This window comes from Chelonia mydas, chromosome 14 (genome assembly GCF_015237465.2).
Source record: "Chelonia mydas isolate rCheMyd1 chromosome 14, rCheMyd1.pri.v2, whole genome shotgun sequence".
NCBI lineage: Eukaryota > Metazoa > Chordata > Testudines > Cheloniidae > Chelonia > Chelonia mydas.
Window position 1 is genome coordinate 909562 of NC_051254.2, and position 14516 is coordinate 924077.

Here is a 14516-nt window from a genome sequence, read left to right on the forward strand (position 1 = left end):
GCGCAGACAGGGGCGGGGCCGGGACGCCTGGGTTCCCGGCCTGGTGTGGAGCTGCGAGGCCTGCCCTGGGCCCCGAGGCCGCTCCAGGCTGCCGGCCCCAGGGCTGGAGGGGCCGCTCGGGCCTTCCCGGGACGGGCGGGGCTCGGTGCTTCTGCTTCCCCCCGGCAGAGCCCGCCCGGCCGGCGCCCCGGCCCCGCGCTCACGGCGGCGGAGAGCAGCCGGGGCTGATCCTGGAGGCGCTGGCTGGCTGCGTGGCTGATCCGAGCCGAGCCTTTGGGCTGCAGCTGGGCTCCGGGGCCGGGCACCATGTGCTGCACTTTGCCCAGGCCCTGCCCGGTGCCACCCGGCAGCCTTGGGAATCAGCCCGTCTGCCCACGAGCGGCGCGTCTGGTCTCGGGGCTGCCAGGAGCCCTGGGCAGAGGCTGGGACCGCAGCCACAGCCTGCAAGCTGCTGGCGTGCCCACCCTGGCTGCTGGGATTTGGGGAGCTGAGGATTTCACTCCCGTGGTGTGGGGCTGCCTACAGCTCCGATCACGGACACAGTGGGGAGTGTGTAACGTGGAGCCCAAAGTGCCCTGACCTGCTGTTCCCACAGCATTGCCAGCTCCCCCAGCCCACAGGAGGGCTAGGCCCCAGCTCTCAAGCACCACCACTTCAGTGAGAACAGGGTTCTGTCAGGGTTCAGCAGGGGATTGTGCTCACTTCGCCTTAGGAAATTGCACAACCCCTGCTTAGCCTAAACCTGAACAGCCTAGAAGGACTTATCAGAACATATAACACCTGCATCGGGGCGGGGGAGGGCGTCTAGGAACGTGCCATCTTCCAGTGACTCCAACCCCCATGGGCTTGTAACAATTTTCATTGTCCCCAACGCAGGACAAATTCCAAGGGCAAGGAGACACATCTGTAGAGCTGGGGGGCTTAGGCTGCATGGCTACCTCACTTGCAATTCTCCTGCAGCCCTATCCCTCCTCTTGCACTCCCTTGGAGGCAGCTGCCATGCCGGGTAATTCTTGGTCCAAGCATCGGTGCTTACAGCACAACAGGGAGAGAGAAGGTGTTTGCCCATGGTCTGGGTGAGAGCAGCCACATATACCTGCTACAAGGCCTCACTTCCTGCTCCCTTCTGGCTTCTAGTGGAGGGGGAAGGATCTAGCTGAATGCACCTCTTCCCCACCTGGAACCAGCAAGACCGCCACTGCCTGCACTGTAGGGTGATGCTGGCAGCACTGTGGCCCTGGCAGTCGCTAAATGGATCCCAGGCTGGGACCTCAGGGCAGCTCCTGCAGCATCCCCCATTGTGAGAGCAAGAGGCGGCAGCCTCTGTCTGGGTGCAGTGCAGCACCACCAGGCAGACACCAGCAGCCTCTCCTCGTTTACCTGTCTGTCTTTTCCTCCAGCATCTCTAGCTACATCAGAGCCACCAAGGTGCCGAATGTGAAGCAGCCACTGGCCATTGATGTGTCTCAGCCCTGGGACCAGTGGGAGGCTTGAGCCAAGGCTGCTGCAATGTCATCATCATCATCAACCTGCTGCACTTCCTTGCCCAAGGCCTGGAGGTGTGCACGTGTGGACAAACTGAGCCCTACAGGGAACATGGGGGTGCTGCAGCAAGCAACCCTTTGTGGGAAAGACATCCTTCCTCCCACTGGCAGAAGGAGCCTGTGGCCCTTTCAGGCCTGCACCCCCCACCGCCCCAAGGGATTATTGCTCTGGAGGAGCAGTGCTGGCACCTTGTCTTGCTCCTACTGGGATATGGGGCAGGCCCTGGCCTCGGCTCACCCCCCACCCCCAGTGCCCAACTAGGTGATATCCTGCCTTTGTGTTGCAGGGACTATTCCAGGGTGTGGGGCAGCTGCTGAAGCCCGAGGGAGTTTGCCTGATCTATGGGATAAGTATGCAGAATAGAATCCTAACCACCAACCTCTGTCCCCCCACCCCCAAGCAGCAGGAGGGTATTAGGTCTTTCCAGGAATCTGAAGCCCAAGGCCCCTTTGTGAACCACCAGAGAGGTCTTGGGACCCCTGCACGATCTCCAGGAGCCTGTGTGTTCCCCTCCCCCCGCAGGGGATGCAAGTCCCCAGAGCTCTGCCCAGCTCCTCCAGCAACTGCTGTTGTCCTAGTCGATGCTGTACTACATCTTCCCCCTCCTGCGGTCCTGCTTGCTGGATCTAACAATGCCATGTCCAGACCCCATGGGAGAGGCTTGAAATCAAATAGAGCCTAGGGGTTAAACACCCACTAGCTGTTGCTGCCAGCTCCTCAGGGCACAGAAGGGAGGACTGGGGAAGGGCAAGGAATGAATCTGACTGCACTTTGTGCCCGCAGCCCTTTGCCATCAATGGGATCATCAGCCCTGAGTGCAACATGAAGCTGGAGGAGGAGCTCCAGGAGAGGTGAGGTGTGCCCCAGGAGCTGAATTCTTCTCAGGGGCTCCAGCAATTCTGCATTGTGGTAGCTAGGTGATGGCCTGCTGTGTGAAAGCCCTGAAGGGGCCAAATCTGCATCCAGCCCACAGGTGATGGGCTCTAGGCTAGACATAACATGCTCTCCCAGATGGGAGAGACAGTTGCACCTGGGAACAGGACATAAGTCACTTGTGGCAGCTTCCCCAGGCTGGGCTCCCCCTTACAGGCACAGGCTGTGCTCTGCGGGAGGCTCTTCCCCAGAGAGCATACCCCATTTGCATCCCAGGGCTGGCTGGAGCTCATCAGGTGGCAGCAGCTGGGGATGAGCCCAGCCCCACCCCTTGGAAAGTCTAGGGCAGCCATAGCCACCTGAGACTCACATGCTGCTCTATGCCTCTCCAGCTTTCTGTTGGTTTTTTGACTGGCAGGAATCCAGCCTGGGAGCTACGGGATGTGGAGGAGCTACGGCAGATGGCCACCCCCAACGCGCTGCGCCTTGAACGCATGGTAAGGTTCAGGGTGGTGTGGGAAACAGGCAGGTTTCAAGGCTTGGGGCTAAGCTGCTGAACATCAGTTCCTATGAAAACGAGGGACTGGCAGCACGAGCAGGGAGTGGCAAACTTTCTCCAGCCACAGGACTGCTGCAGCCCCCACCCCCAGCGCTTCAGCCCCCTTCCACACACATAGCTCTACTGCAGCTCACGCCTGGGGGCCTTGCTCGCTGCTCTCAAGCCCTTTAGAAGCCTGGTGGTTCTTCACCTTCATGCCTCTTTTCCTCATTGCCAGCTGGAAATGCCAGAATCCACCAAATGCCTGATTTTCAGAGGAGAGAGCTGGAGCTGGCGTAGGCCCAGCTAGGCTGCAGGATGTTTAGGCGTGTCTGCCTGAAGCTGATGGGATAGGGACACCCAAGAATAAACTGCTTTTAAATTAATCTGTCTCCTCCTGTGGGCCGAGGGTAGCTGCTCCCTGGGGCCTGCATTGAGGCCAGCATCCAAGCTCCTGCAGAGGGTCCTAGGCAGGGATCCTCCTTCCCTTCCGGGTGACCCTGTCTGCTCTTAAGAACGTGTGGGGGAGGAGGAGTGAATCTGGCTCTGCAGAGCCTTTGCTTGGCACTGAGGGCATCAACACTGGAGCATGTTACAGCCCTGCTTCACTACCTGCCAAGCAGCCTTCCACCAAACCCCTCTGCAGTGGCCCTGCTCTCACGGGAACAGCAGCACCACGACCTGCCTGGCCCTGGGGCAGAGCTAGCACCAGACCCAGAGCAACAGCTCTTTAAATACATTTTATTGTCACTGGTTCCATTCTGCCTACTTCACCACTACGTATGAGAGATGAGTGTTCAAAAAGCAGGGAGAGCCCAGGCTCCCAAGGAGGGGGTGGAGGATATAGGCATAGGTCATGCGGAAGGGCCTGAGCTCCCAGGAGCATGGAATGCAAGCACAGGGCCAGGCTCCCATGAAGGGGCAGGGGATCGGGGGGGGGGGGGGGGGGTGCAGGGTGTGGTGCGGGGCCCAGGCTCCTACTAGGGCAGAGGAGGAGCCCCATGGTGCACTGTGCAGAGAGGAATAGTGGCAGAGGCCGTGCTTTGTGCACGGGGCAGCTCTGCATCAGATCTCATTGCCCCATTTGCCCTAGGGTCAGGGCAAGTTCTTGGGGCATGTTTAAGTCTCTTGCCTGCTGCAGAGCAGGGAAGGGAGTCCCTGGCCTGTGCAATTATTGCTCGCTCTTCTCAGGGCTGGGTCCCAGTCAGAGGGTGCCCAGTGGGCCCCAGTCACCATCCTGCCCAAACAGCCCTGGAGGGGAAGCCCAGCAGCCAGTCTGCAGCCTCTGACTTGTGGAAATCTCTTCGTGAAGGGCTAAGCGCCCATTCATTCTCCACCTGCTGGGGTGGGGGTGGGGTTCACAACTTCCAGTAATCATGGCACGTTTCAGCTAGGTGGGGACAGGGCAGGGAAAAAGCCACAGGGAGCCAGAGCTGCAGGGAGGTCCCTGCCAGGCCAGAGGGTGCATGCCAGCTGGTGGGGCCCCAGAGTCCCACCCTCCCCTTGAGCAGGGCCGTTCCCCAGGGAGGGGGGCGGGGAAGAGACAGAAATGGCTAGTTAAAGTACATAGTGGTTCCTGCAGACAATAGTGTTACACTGGGAAGCCCCCCTCGCCAAGATCAGTCGAACGAGATGAGCTGGGCCTCGCCACTGCCCTGGGCCTGCTGTACCTGCGATGGGGCCTGCTGAGGCTGCTGCTGCTGGGGGGGGCCTGCTGGGGGCGGCATCTGGAACAGACAAACTGTTTGTTAGGAGGCAGTCTTCGCTTGGTACCCCCTCCCCCACACCTTACCCAGAGGGCCCCAGCTGGTCACTCCCACCCATGCCCAGCCCCCAGGTGAATGACACCTGGATCTGGAGGTCTCAGCACCCTGCATGGGGGAGGCAGGGCCACAGCCAAGGCTCCTGGCGATAAGGGTGTGGGGTGGGGGGGGGGCAGGGGGTAGTATCAGCGCAGTTTGTGACCGACTGCCTGGGGAGGGAGCTGAAGTGAGGGTGACAAGGAGATGCCGGGTTCGTGCAGGGCTGACAGTCTCACCTGCTGATACACGGGCTGCTGTCCCGAGAGGTAAGTCTGCTGGGGTGGCAGGCTGCTCAGAGCCGGCTCCTGCCCAGGAAGGGTCGACATGAGGCCCTAGAGCGGGGGCAGGGGAGAGCAATCAGACCAGCCGCCAGACCTCTGCCCCTTACCACAGGGGCAAAGACCCCTGAGCTCCCAGCCAGGCCCAGTGGGCCCATGCTGCCAAGGATCTGGGGCTCAGAACAGCAGCAGTGAAAAGCCAGGGTAGGTCTACATGGGTCAAGGGGATACAGAAAATCCAGCCCCATAGCCCTTCCCCCACAAGTGCCAGCAGAGGCCCCATTTACCCTCACCCCCTGGCTGGTGAGCGGCCTCCACAGCAACCAACACCCAGCCCCAAGCCAGGTTGCAAGAGGGCACCAAGCAGTTCACCCTTGGTGGGTGCTCACCTGCATGTTGTAGGGCTGGTACCCCATGGAGACAGACTGGCTCCCCATGTAGCCCATGGTGCCAGACTGTGGGGCCTGCGAGATGGCAGGGATGCTCTGCGACTGGGACGCAGCATTCTATGGGGAAGAGCACAGGGTGAGCGTGGGGCAGCCCCACAGCTCTCTCCCAACACCCTCAGGGTCCAGGGAGCAGCTGGCTCCCCCCATCCCACAGGGGACACCAGGGGCGACCCAGGCAATCTGGGACTGATCCCCATCCCCACTGTGCAGCAGGGGATCCCAAGAGCCCGGGAGGGGACAGCCTGTGCCACGCACTGCAGAGTCCCGCGTTCCAGATTTACCGTGAGTCTGGCACACTACGGGCAAGGGGGACCCAGTGCTCTGCTCACTTGCCTGGTAGCCCTGCGTCGGAGTCGGCTGATACGAGGAGTAGGCTGGGTTGGTGGTGGGAACCACCTGCCCTTGCGGCGCTGCCTGCCCGCTTCCTGCGCCTGCCTGGTACACGTAGGCGTTCACCATGTTGGGATCTGGAGCAGAGAGGGCGCAGTGAGGTGACTGGTGCTGCATTCCAACCCTGCCTACCTCTGCTTGGCCCAGGCTCTCACCTGCCCCTGCAACAGGCATTGGTGCATAGGGGCCAGTGCTGCCTGGAGCTGGCTGGTTCATGTACACACTGTGCATGGGAGAGCCCTCCACAGAGCCTGCGGGGCTGAAGGTGCCTGGGAAGCTGGTGGGACCGGATGGCTGATAGATCACCCCTCCTGCTGCTGGCATGGCCTGGAGCTGCAGAAAGGAGAGAGCGTGAAGGGGAGCGTTCTGAGGAGAGTGCTCATGGGAGGGCTCCCTGGCATGGCTGCTGTACCTGGGCATAGGGCAGAGAGAAAGCTGGCATCTGGGCTCTCATCTGGATAGTCTGCTTTTGCTGCTCCAGGCGCATCTGCCTCTCCTTTTCCTGCTCCTGCAGCCGCTGGATGGCCAATTGCCGCTGCATCTCCAGGTACTCCTGCAGGGAGCGGCACCACCGCACACACATCAGGAGCCTGGCCATGCAGCTCAAACACCAAGGCCAGCCCCAGAGACTCCACCCTCTCCACAGAACAGTGCTGCCTCCAGCCACCCAACAACAGACCAGCCCAGGGCACAAGCTGGGAACAGCTGCCATGGTCACCTGGGAATGGCGCTGGTATGACACCTGCCCTCCATGAGGCATCTGGAAAAGGCTTCCCTGCCTCACCTGCTTTTTCTGTCTCATGATCTCCAACTTCTGTGCCAGCTGGATTTGGCGCTGGCGCTCTGCCTCCTCGGCCGCCCGGCGCAGCTTCTCGCGGTGCTCGTCCCGCAAAGCATTCAGGGCCCCGCGGGCATCCCGGATCTGTGCCAGCTTGTCCTGCAGGCCCTCATAGTACACTGGGGAAGAGAAATGCAGCATCAGGCTCCTGCAGGGCAAGGGCCCTAGGCAAGGCAGCATCCAGGCCTGCGCATTAGCTGCCTCCAGATAGAGCAAGTGGCCTCCAACCAGACCTTCGATGGGGTATACTTTTCCACAGAGACCACCCCCCGAGGCAGTCTACCACACAGTCCCAGAGAGCTGCCCGCAAGCCATTGGCAGGGAGCAGTCGTGTCCTTCCCCGGGGAATGGAGCAGAAGCCACCTACACCTGCGCTCATCCAGCTGGTTGAGCAGCTCCAGCAGCTGGGGATGCATGTTGTTGATGGACTGGAAGAGGGAGAGCACGGCTGAGTCATTGGTGATGCTGCGGCCCCGCATGTGGTTGCTCTTCATACGGTTGACGAAGGTGGTGACAGCATTCTGCAGAGCCTTCAGGAACTGCTCGTGGTTCTCCTCGGACTCCCCATTCTGGTACTGCTGCTGGAGACACAGGGCAGCACAGTTAGCCCCTGAGCCCCACCCTCTCGGGAGTGGGGATCCAGAACCCACTCCTAGACTGGAGCCGGACCTGAGCTTCATGACTGGGGTGAGGCTGGTGCCAGGCAGTTCCCAGGGAGCACTGATTCAAACCAACCCCGCCAGACCTCAGAGAGATGGGTGTGGGATCGGGCCCTTATCTTACCTCCACGACACTGAGCGGGATGGGATGAGCTTCCCCAGGCTGGGCGGCTGGCTCTGAGAGGGACAGTGGAGCAGATGGGGTGGGGCTCTTACGAACCTCCTCCTGCTTCTTCTCCCAGTAGTTACGGTTCAGGTATCGAGCCAGCTGCCGGGAAAAGCAGAGGGAGAAGATCAGCGCCAAAGCCTGACTAGGAACCAGCCTACACTGTGCACCAGGGGGCCTGTGTCCTTACCTCGGGGTCGATGTCCTCAGCCAGCGGAGCAGAGGAGTTCTGGGGAGAGAGAGAGGAGGGGGGACATCAGATCTTAGAGACACAGGGGGATTCCGCAGCCCACTACACAACTCACTGCTATGACAGATACCTTGCCCAGACCTGTGCATATCCTGCCACCCAGTGCCAGGCAACAGCAGGAGTGCAGGACTGGGAGGGACAGCGGGCACGTCTTTCTTCCTTCCTTCAGCCCGGTGGTGGTTCACCTCCTGTTCATGCAGCAGAGGAACAGCGCGCCCAGTGTTCAGGTCTGAGTGCCCCCAGCACAGCAGTGTTTTCAGGAAGGGGCGGCACAGCGCCATACTCTCATGGCTATAGTTCCCTCCAAGCAAGGATTGACCCCTGGTGACCTGGCAGAGTGGCACTGACCCAACAGGGCAGCTGTGCACTTACCACAGGGGAGGAGTAGAGGGTGCTGACAGGGGGTGCGGTTGAGGTGACAGGTGTGGGCTCAGCCTTCGGGTACACGGAGTAGGTCGTTTTCTGTCTCTGCAGAGGGAGGTACAAGATCAGCCCTGAGAACTGTTCAGCTCAACAGCATGAGACAAGCCTGGCTTGGAGGGCGAGGCACCTCGCACGGGGCCAGGCCCAGCCACTGCACATTCACTAGCCACTGGGAGGCAGGAGCTGCTAGTGTCTGCATGGGGCCTGCCCCGCAGGCAGGATCAGCGCCAGCCCTCACTATCCTTGTGAAAGAGACCCTCACCCCAGATCCATGGGAGGGGTTAGACCTGCAGCACAGCACCCCCTCGACCCACTCTGCACCAGGGAAGGGCTCCGTCCAGCCCAGGGCTGGGGACCTGCTGGTGCAAAGCCGACAGCAGTAGCCCGGCCAGAGGCTTGGAGAGGATCCAGGCAGTGCTCCCTCCCGCAGCCCTAGAACTGGGTACAAACCATCCTCTCCTTCTCCTCAGCCTCTGATTGCGAGAGGGCGATGGCCAGCTGGAGCTCCTCCTCCTCCTGCAGGGCTGTCTCGTCACGCTTTGGGGGCAGCTGCAGATGGAGAGGGGGGCTGCTCAGTGGGACAGTGAGCAGGAGGGGAAGGGAACTGCTGGGGCTAACTCTGCCTGCAGCCCAGCTTGGACCCCTGGCAGTCAGGACAGCCAGCCGCTTACCTGGGACTGCTGAGAAAGGGGGCTGGTCAGGTACTCGGGTGGCAGCTCAGTGGTGGCAGCCGTTTTGCCGTCAGCTTTCCTACAATCAGATAGAGGTGACAGTGGAGACCAGGGCCTACAGGCAACATTCCTGAGCCCTGCCTGGCCCCAGCGAGGGCCATGGCCCTACTCCACGCCAGTCCCCATCCCAGGGCATGGCACAGCCCCGCCCCCAGCGAGGGACCCGCCCCGCCCCCATCCCCAGTGTGCAGCACGGCTCCCAGCTAGCAGTCAGTGGATGGGCGCAATGGAGGCAGCAGAGCGTCAGCTGTACACGCCCATCTCCTGAATCCCTCCCGTCTCCAAAGGGGGCAGCTCTCCTGCCAGGCTGCCAAGCCCCTGGGGAATCCGACTCAGAGAGGCTCCAGTGCACGGAGCCTTCCTTGCTCCAGAAGGCCAGCCCCATGCCAACCGCCAGCCCTCGCTGCTCCAACCCACATGCGGTGTGCAGAACCCCCTGGAGATACTGACTTGTTGAGGTGCTCGTAGCAGGGCTCACACACCCGCACCTCCTTCTCAATGCCAAACTTAGGGATGGTGGAGTACTTGGAAGAGCACTTTCCACAAAAGATCTGCCCACAGGCCCGGCAGTGATGCTGCAAACAAAGAGGGGGATGAGGTTAGCCTTGGCAGCTGGCACTAGGGGGCACCCGCCCAATACCCAGGGCTGTGCCCCTCCATGCCCATTGCACAGGGTGCTTGCTGACCCCCTTCCCCTAAAGCTCAGCTTCCCAGCCAAGCCCACCCTGCGGGGCAAAGGAGGAGGAGACCAAGTCCCCAGCGGTGTCATGCAGGGAAGGGAACTAAAGAGGAATAAGCAGCAGCACCCACCTTGCGGGTCACGACCCCAAACTGCACTCGACATCGGTGACACTCTTCAGCATCCACCCAGTCAGGGGCCTGTCACAGAGCACAGAATCCTGCATAAGGAAAGGACCAGGGCCTAGCACTCAGCCCTGACACTGGCTCCAGAGAGCCTCTCAGCCTGCCACCCTGGAGCTCCCACTGGCTAGCCCAAGCCAGGCCATTCCCTGGATGGGGAGACCCTCACAGCAGGAGGTGCTCTCCCCAGCAAGTCTCCTCCAGTGACCACTGGCTGCAGAAGAGAGTCACGGTCGGATGCCCCTGTGCTGAGCCAGTGATGCCCTCGCGTGCTGGGCAGGCTGCGCTGCTGGAGGAGCCCTTGGCAAGCCACAGGACGAGGAGGCTGCCCTCATGTGGGATCTCCAGGGGAGAGGGGATTCTGCACTTCCTTTCCTGAACCGTGTCTCCTGCCGAATCCAGGCAGTTGTACAACACACGTGAGGCGCTTTGGGATTCTGGGATTTGAGGTTATTTCACCACCAGCTGTAGGGTCGGACAGACGTGACAGCAGCGGCCCCCTCCATAATGCCAGAGCTCCTCCCCACCGCTCTGCACTGGGGAGCTCACCCTTTCTGCAGCAAACATGGCATCACTCTCCTTGAATTCTGGGAACACATGACCTGCAGGAAGAATGGAACAAGATCTCATTGTAAAGTGTGGTCCTACCACAATGGAGGCAGAGGTACCTAGTGCTCAGAGCTGGGGACAGAGGCAGGGCTCCTGGGTTCTAGTCCCTGCTTTGCTGTTTGTGCAAGAGTTCCAACCGATCATTTAACCTGAGCCACAGTCACCTGCCTCACAGGGGGAGCTGGGAGAGCGAGTGTCCGTACATCGGTGATGGGATCCTAGGGCATCACTCTGCTCCCAGGTCTGACTCAAGTCTACTCTGAATGCAGAGCACAACCCCAGCCCCATGCGCTCAGACTAGGCAACTGGGGCCCTTTGGTAAAACGTATGTTGGAACCTGAGATCAGGGTGAGAAATGCGGCATTTCCTGCCACTCCTGCGGATTCGCACTCACCCCAGGCAGAATCAGGGGCGTTCATGCCCCACATCACAGGCACTACCTCCAATGCACCTCGCACTGCTGGGAAACCCAGACACACAGCCAAGTTCTCAGCTTCTCACCCCAGGATCAGTGCCCAGCAACGGAGCCATTCCCAGGAGGATGTGCTCATCTACAGCAAGTTTCCTAGGAGAACATTCCAGCTCTGGCTTCCAGGAACTTGCTGCCAAATCACATCATTCCTAGGGGGCTGCAGGGCCAGAGTGACATAGCCACCTGGTGGAGGCTGCTCTGCAACAGGAACTGGATTCAAGTCACCCCAACGGGTCCATCAGGTAGCAGGGAGGTCACTGTGTGTAACCCCGTCTGTACCAGCCCTTCTCCCACACCTGGCTGGCACTGCCGCCTGCTCCCTGCCCTCCCATGGCTCATCCTCTGTGCTTGGCTGTCAGCGCAATGGGAGACTCACCTGCCCCTTTTTCCCCACTGAGTCCTTACCTTCCACCTTCATGATCTGGTAGGTGTCCTGCACCACCTTGTACTTGGGCTCGTTGCGGAAGGCGTGAGCCCAGGCCTGGATCAGGTACAGGATCTTATTGCGAACGTTCACTTCCACCTGTCTCTGCACAGAGGGGAAAGCATCTGAGCCCAGCATGGGCTATTGTGGGGGATCTTTGTGATACTCACCCTCCACTGTGTCCTGGTGAGACACGCATACCGTGGAGTGAGGGGCCAACACGAAACAGGCCAGCAAGGCACTGCTCACAGAGACCAGGATACTGGGGAGGACTCACCCCACTCACATAAGGCACCGAACAATGGAAGAGCACTGTATTAGAGGCAAATGCATGGCCCACTTCGCCCCCTCCCCTAACAGGATGGCTGAACACCACCCAAGAAAAGAACATGAGACCAAAGTCCTTTGGACCAAGGTGTTCCCCAGGGCAGCAGGGCTCAGCATGGAGAATGGGATCCTTCTCCAAAGCACCTTGATTGCACCCCACTTGCCCCCAAAGGTCTTTCCTAGTTGCTCCCCATCTATGAAGGCCAGGCTAATTTCTCAGGGTATCCAAGCATCCTCGATTCACTCGCATCAGCAGGAACTGTCACCATGCAGTCACAGCAATTCTTGAGAAGGACTAATCACTTCTCATTAGCCACAAAGGCTGAGAAATGCAACCTGCCTTGGCTCTGGGTCCCAGCATCCTCCAGCTCACAGACACTAACTCCAGTTCACAACCCTACCCTGCCAGGAACACTCCAAACATACCCCAGGCAACAGGAGGAATTCCTGACCTTCAGCAGGCAGGAGGGGCCCGGCCATCAGCTGATCATGTCATCACCAAATCACATGACTGACTGCTCCGGAAATTCCCTCAGCAAGCTGAGAAGCAGATTCCAAGCACTCTCAAGCTTCACATTCAATTGTGGGAGAGTTCAGTACAGGTTTGTAGAGACATCTGCAGCTCCAAACTCAGACAGACCTGAGAGGAGCCTGCACCACAAAGAGAGGGACGACAGAACCCCCACAGCCAAGGGATTCAGAAAAGTGAGAGTCCCTAAAGTAATGAGCAAGAACGCACCTTGGGCATTTAGGGAGCTCTGAGCACTGCTCACATAAGAACCTGAGCAGAATCAGAGACTGTTGATCTGATCCTATATTTGGGAAGCTCAATACCTACCCCAAAGCCCCTCTGAGCAGTCCATGAGCCTGTGTTCAATATGGTGTCAGTCACCAGAGAGGCAGTGACTGTGACATAACAGATGCTTTGCATTAGCAACCCACAGAGCCCAGGAGACAGAAAGCACCCTTGAGGAGAGGCTGCCCCAGGGCTCAAATGGACCGACTCAGAGCCCCCCATCTGCACAGGTCTGGGGAACCCCAAGTGCATAAGCACACACCCTCCCCCGCAGCACAGAAGGTACGCTCAAGCCGCACTGAACTCTAGGATACCAGGGCTGTCAGAAAACCAGCCCCTGCCACTTAACTTAGTGGCTGCCATTGTAAGTCAAGAGAGGCCAGGCTCAAGGCAGCAGTTACTATGTCAGGCCACATCTATAGTTGAACTAGGCCAGCCTCTTCCTAGGAAGAGGATAGTAGGAGAAGAGACCCCGCTTCAGTGTTTGAGATGACAGAATTAGCAAAGCTCATACAGGAGCTGCTAGACATGGCCAGTCACCTGCCTCGGATAGCAGCCAGTGGTAGATGCTACAGAGGAAGGAGTAAAAATCCCTTTACTGAACTCAGCTGCGTACTCCTGTCCCACTGTGTGCCTTGGAGATGGAGCAGGAGGAGAACATCTTCCTGCCTCCACCCAGCTGGAGAGGCACTTGTGCCCTGGAAAGCGAGCATCATCCCACTGATGTCACTGAACGTGGTGTTCTTGTTCATATCTGATCAAAGCTTAGTTCTGAATCTTGCTCAGCTATTGGCTTGACGGCAACATCCTGCAGCAGCTCGTCCCATAGATTAGTTATGCACTCAGAGTAAAGGGGTTTCTTTATCCATTTTAAACTTTCCATCTCATCTTGGGTTATGGAAAGAGAGCCCACATCCCCCTCCAGCACCTCTCCCTACCAGCCCCCCCCACCTTGCGTGTCCACCCCCATAGATGGGTATTTTCACTCGCCTTCACTGGCTCTGGCTAAACCAAGCCCAATAGCAAGGTGAGGACTTGCCATCAAATGGCCCCAAAGAGCAGTGTAGTATGTGCTGCAGTGTGACCCATCATTCCTTCCACAGTCTGACAGCAGGTTTGCTCTCATGATACTCCCTCCCCAGCAGCTGGTTCCTGGAGCTGCTTCATGAAAAATTTCACACAGATCCTGTGGTGCAACTGAGCAGTTCAGCTCGTTCCTTCTGACATGGATTTCTACACAGGGGCTCCCCACTCTGCTTCTCCCATGTCCTCCTGCTGCCCCATTTCCAAATCCCCAAGGACCTCTCTGTGTTAATAGCGACCTAGAAAGATGCTGCATTTAAGTTTCAGTGCCTCCACCTTTCTCTCTCAACCCCATCCAGAGGGAAACAAGTGAGCAAGGTGCTTCTACCTTGAATAGTTCTTTCAGCTCCTCCATAGTCTGTTTATTGGCCACCTCATCATGGACTGTCTGGCCACAATTCTTGACCACAGACTCCATGACCTGCAAGGAAAAAGAACTAGATTAGATTAATACCCTACAGAGTCCAGCATGAGAGCAGAGTCACAGCATGGACTGCGCCTGGCTGCAGGGCCCTGTAACCTGCACACAAGCCAGGGGGCGCCACCTAACCCAGAGCACTTCGTGCCAACTTCAGTCAGAGAAACATCTGATACTTCCAAAAGCCCTGCAGCATCTTGAACTGGGGGTCTTGACTTTTTGGTAAGAGTAGGGTCACACTTTAATGTAGAGATATAACAGGAAACATCCCCTAAACTTACTGGTGGCCTTTGCCTCCCTGCCATTTAGGATCCCATAATGTTCCAATTGCAGTTAAAGCAACCACCTGCTTGGTAGAACAACAGCATGACAGGATTTCATGTCTTTTTTTAAAGGTTTAATTCAGTATGGCAGCTGGAAATAAAGACACATGGTCAGCAGATCACAGGACATGGGTTGAGGCCCTCTAAGCTACAGCATCAGAGGAGGGTGAGCTCTGCACAGCTGTCAGCTGCACTCCTGGGGGGACAGTTTGCATAGACTTCATTCCTCAGAGAAAAGTCTGTGGAAGAACAAGTGTCCAC

The 14516-nt window shown here is 58.7% G+C and overlaps 2 protein-coding genes across 10 annotated transcripts in view; one reads left to right on the top strand and one right to left on the bottom strand.

The window, feature by feature from the left end:
• Nucleotides 1-14516, top strand: part of ARL16 (ADP ribosylation factor like GTPase 16) — a 23080-nt gene continuing 8564 nt past the window's right edge. Inside the window, exons 1-4 of one of the 2 annotated variants that reach the window (XM_043528647.1) lie at nt 1-1559; nt 1832-1891; nt 2329-2396; nt 2837-2915. In XM_043528647.1, the coding sequence (XP_043384582.1) occupies nt 2368-2396; nt 2837-2915 (108 nt within the window). In that variant the 5' untranslated portion in view covers nt 1-1559; nt 1832-1891; nt 2329-2367. The remainder of the gene's footprint in view (nt 1560-1831; nt 1892-2328; nt 2397-2836; nt 2916-14516) is intronic. The other variant, XM_027825844.3, reaches the window with a different exon arrangement.
• HGS (hepatocyte growth factor-regulated tyrosine kinase substrate) overlaps nt 3684-14516 on the bottom strand; it is a 13220-nt gene continuing 2387 nt past the window's right edge. For 2 of the 8 annotated variants that reach the window (XM_037913834.2, XM_043528633.1), the window contains exons 4-20: nt 13843-13935; nt 11290-11413; nt 10353-10405; nt 9753-9821; nt 9393-9517; nt 8883-8961; nt 8662-8760; nt 8161-8256; nt 7729-7767; nt 7497-7640; nt 7081-7294; nt 6660-6832; nt 6288-6428; nt 5819-6208; nt 5426-5542; nt 4995-5090; nt 3684-4683 (exon numbers count right to left, since the gene is read on the bottom strand). In XM_037913834.2, coding sequence (XP_037769762.1) covers nt 4576-4683; nt 4995-5090; nt 5426-5542; nt 5819-6208; nt 6288-6428; nt 6660-6832; nt 7081-7294; nt 7497-7640; nt 7729-7767; nt 8161-8256; nt 8662-8760; nt 8883-8961; nt 9393-9517; nt 9753-9821; nt 10353-10405; nt 11290-11413; nt 13843-13935 — 2160 coding nt within the window. In that variant the 3' untranslated portion in view covers nt 3684-4575. Of the gene's footprint in view, nt 4684-4994; nt 5091-5425; nt 5543-5818; nt 6209-6287; nt 6429-6659; nt 6833-7080; nt 7295-7496; nt 7641-7728; nt 7768-8160; nt 8257-8661; nt 8761-8882; nt 8962-9392; nt 9518-9752; nt 9822-10352; nt 10406-11289; nt 11414-11478; nt 13936-14516 lie in introns of all 8 variants that reach the window. The other 6 variants (XM_043528634.1, XM_037913837.2, XM_037913839.2 and 3 more) reach the window with 6 other exon arrangements.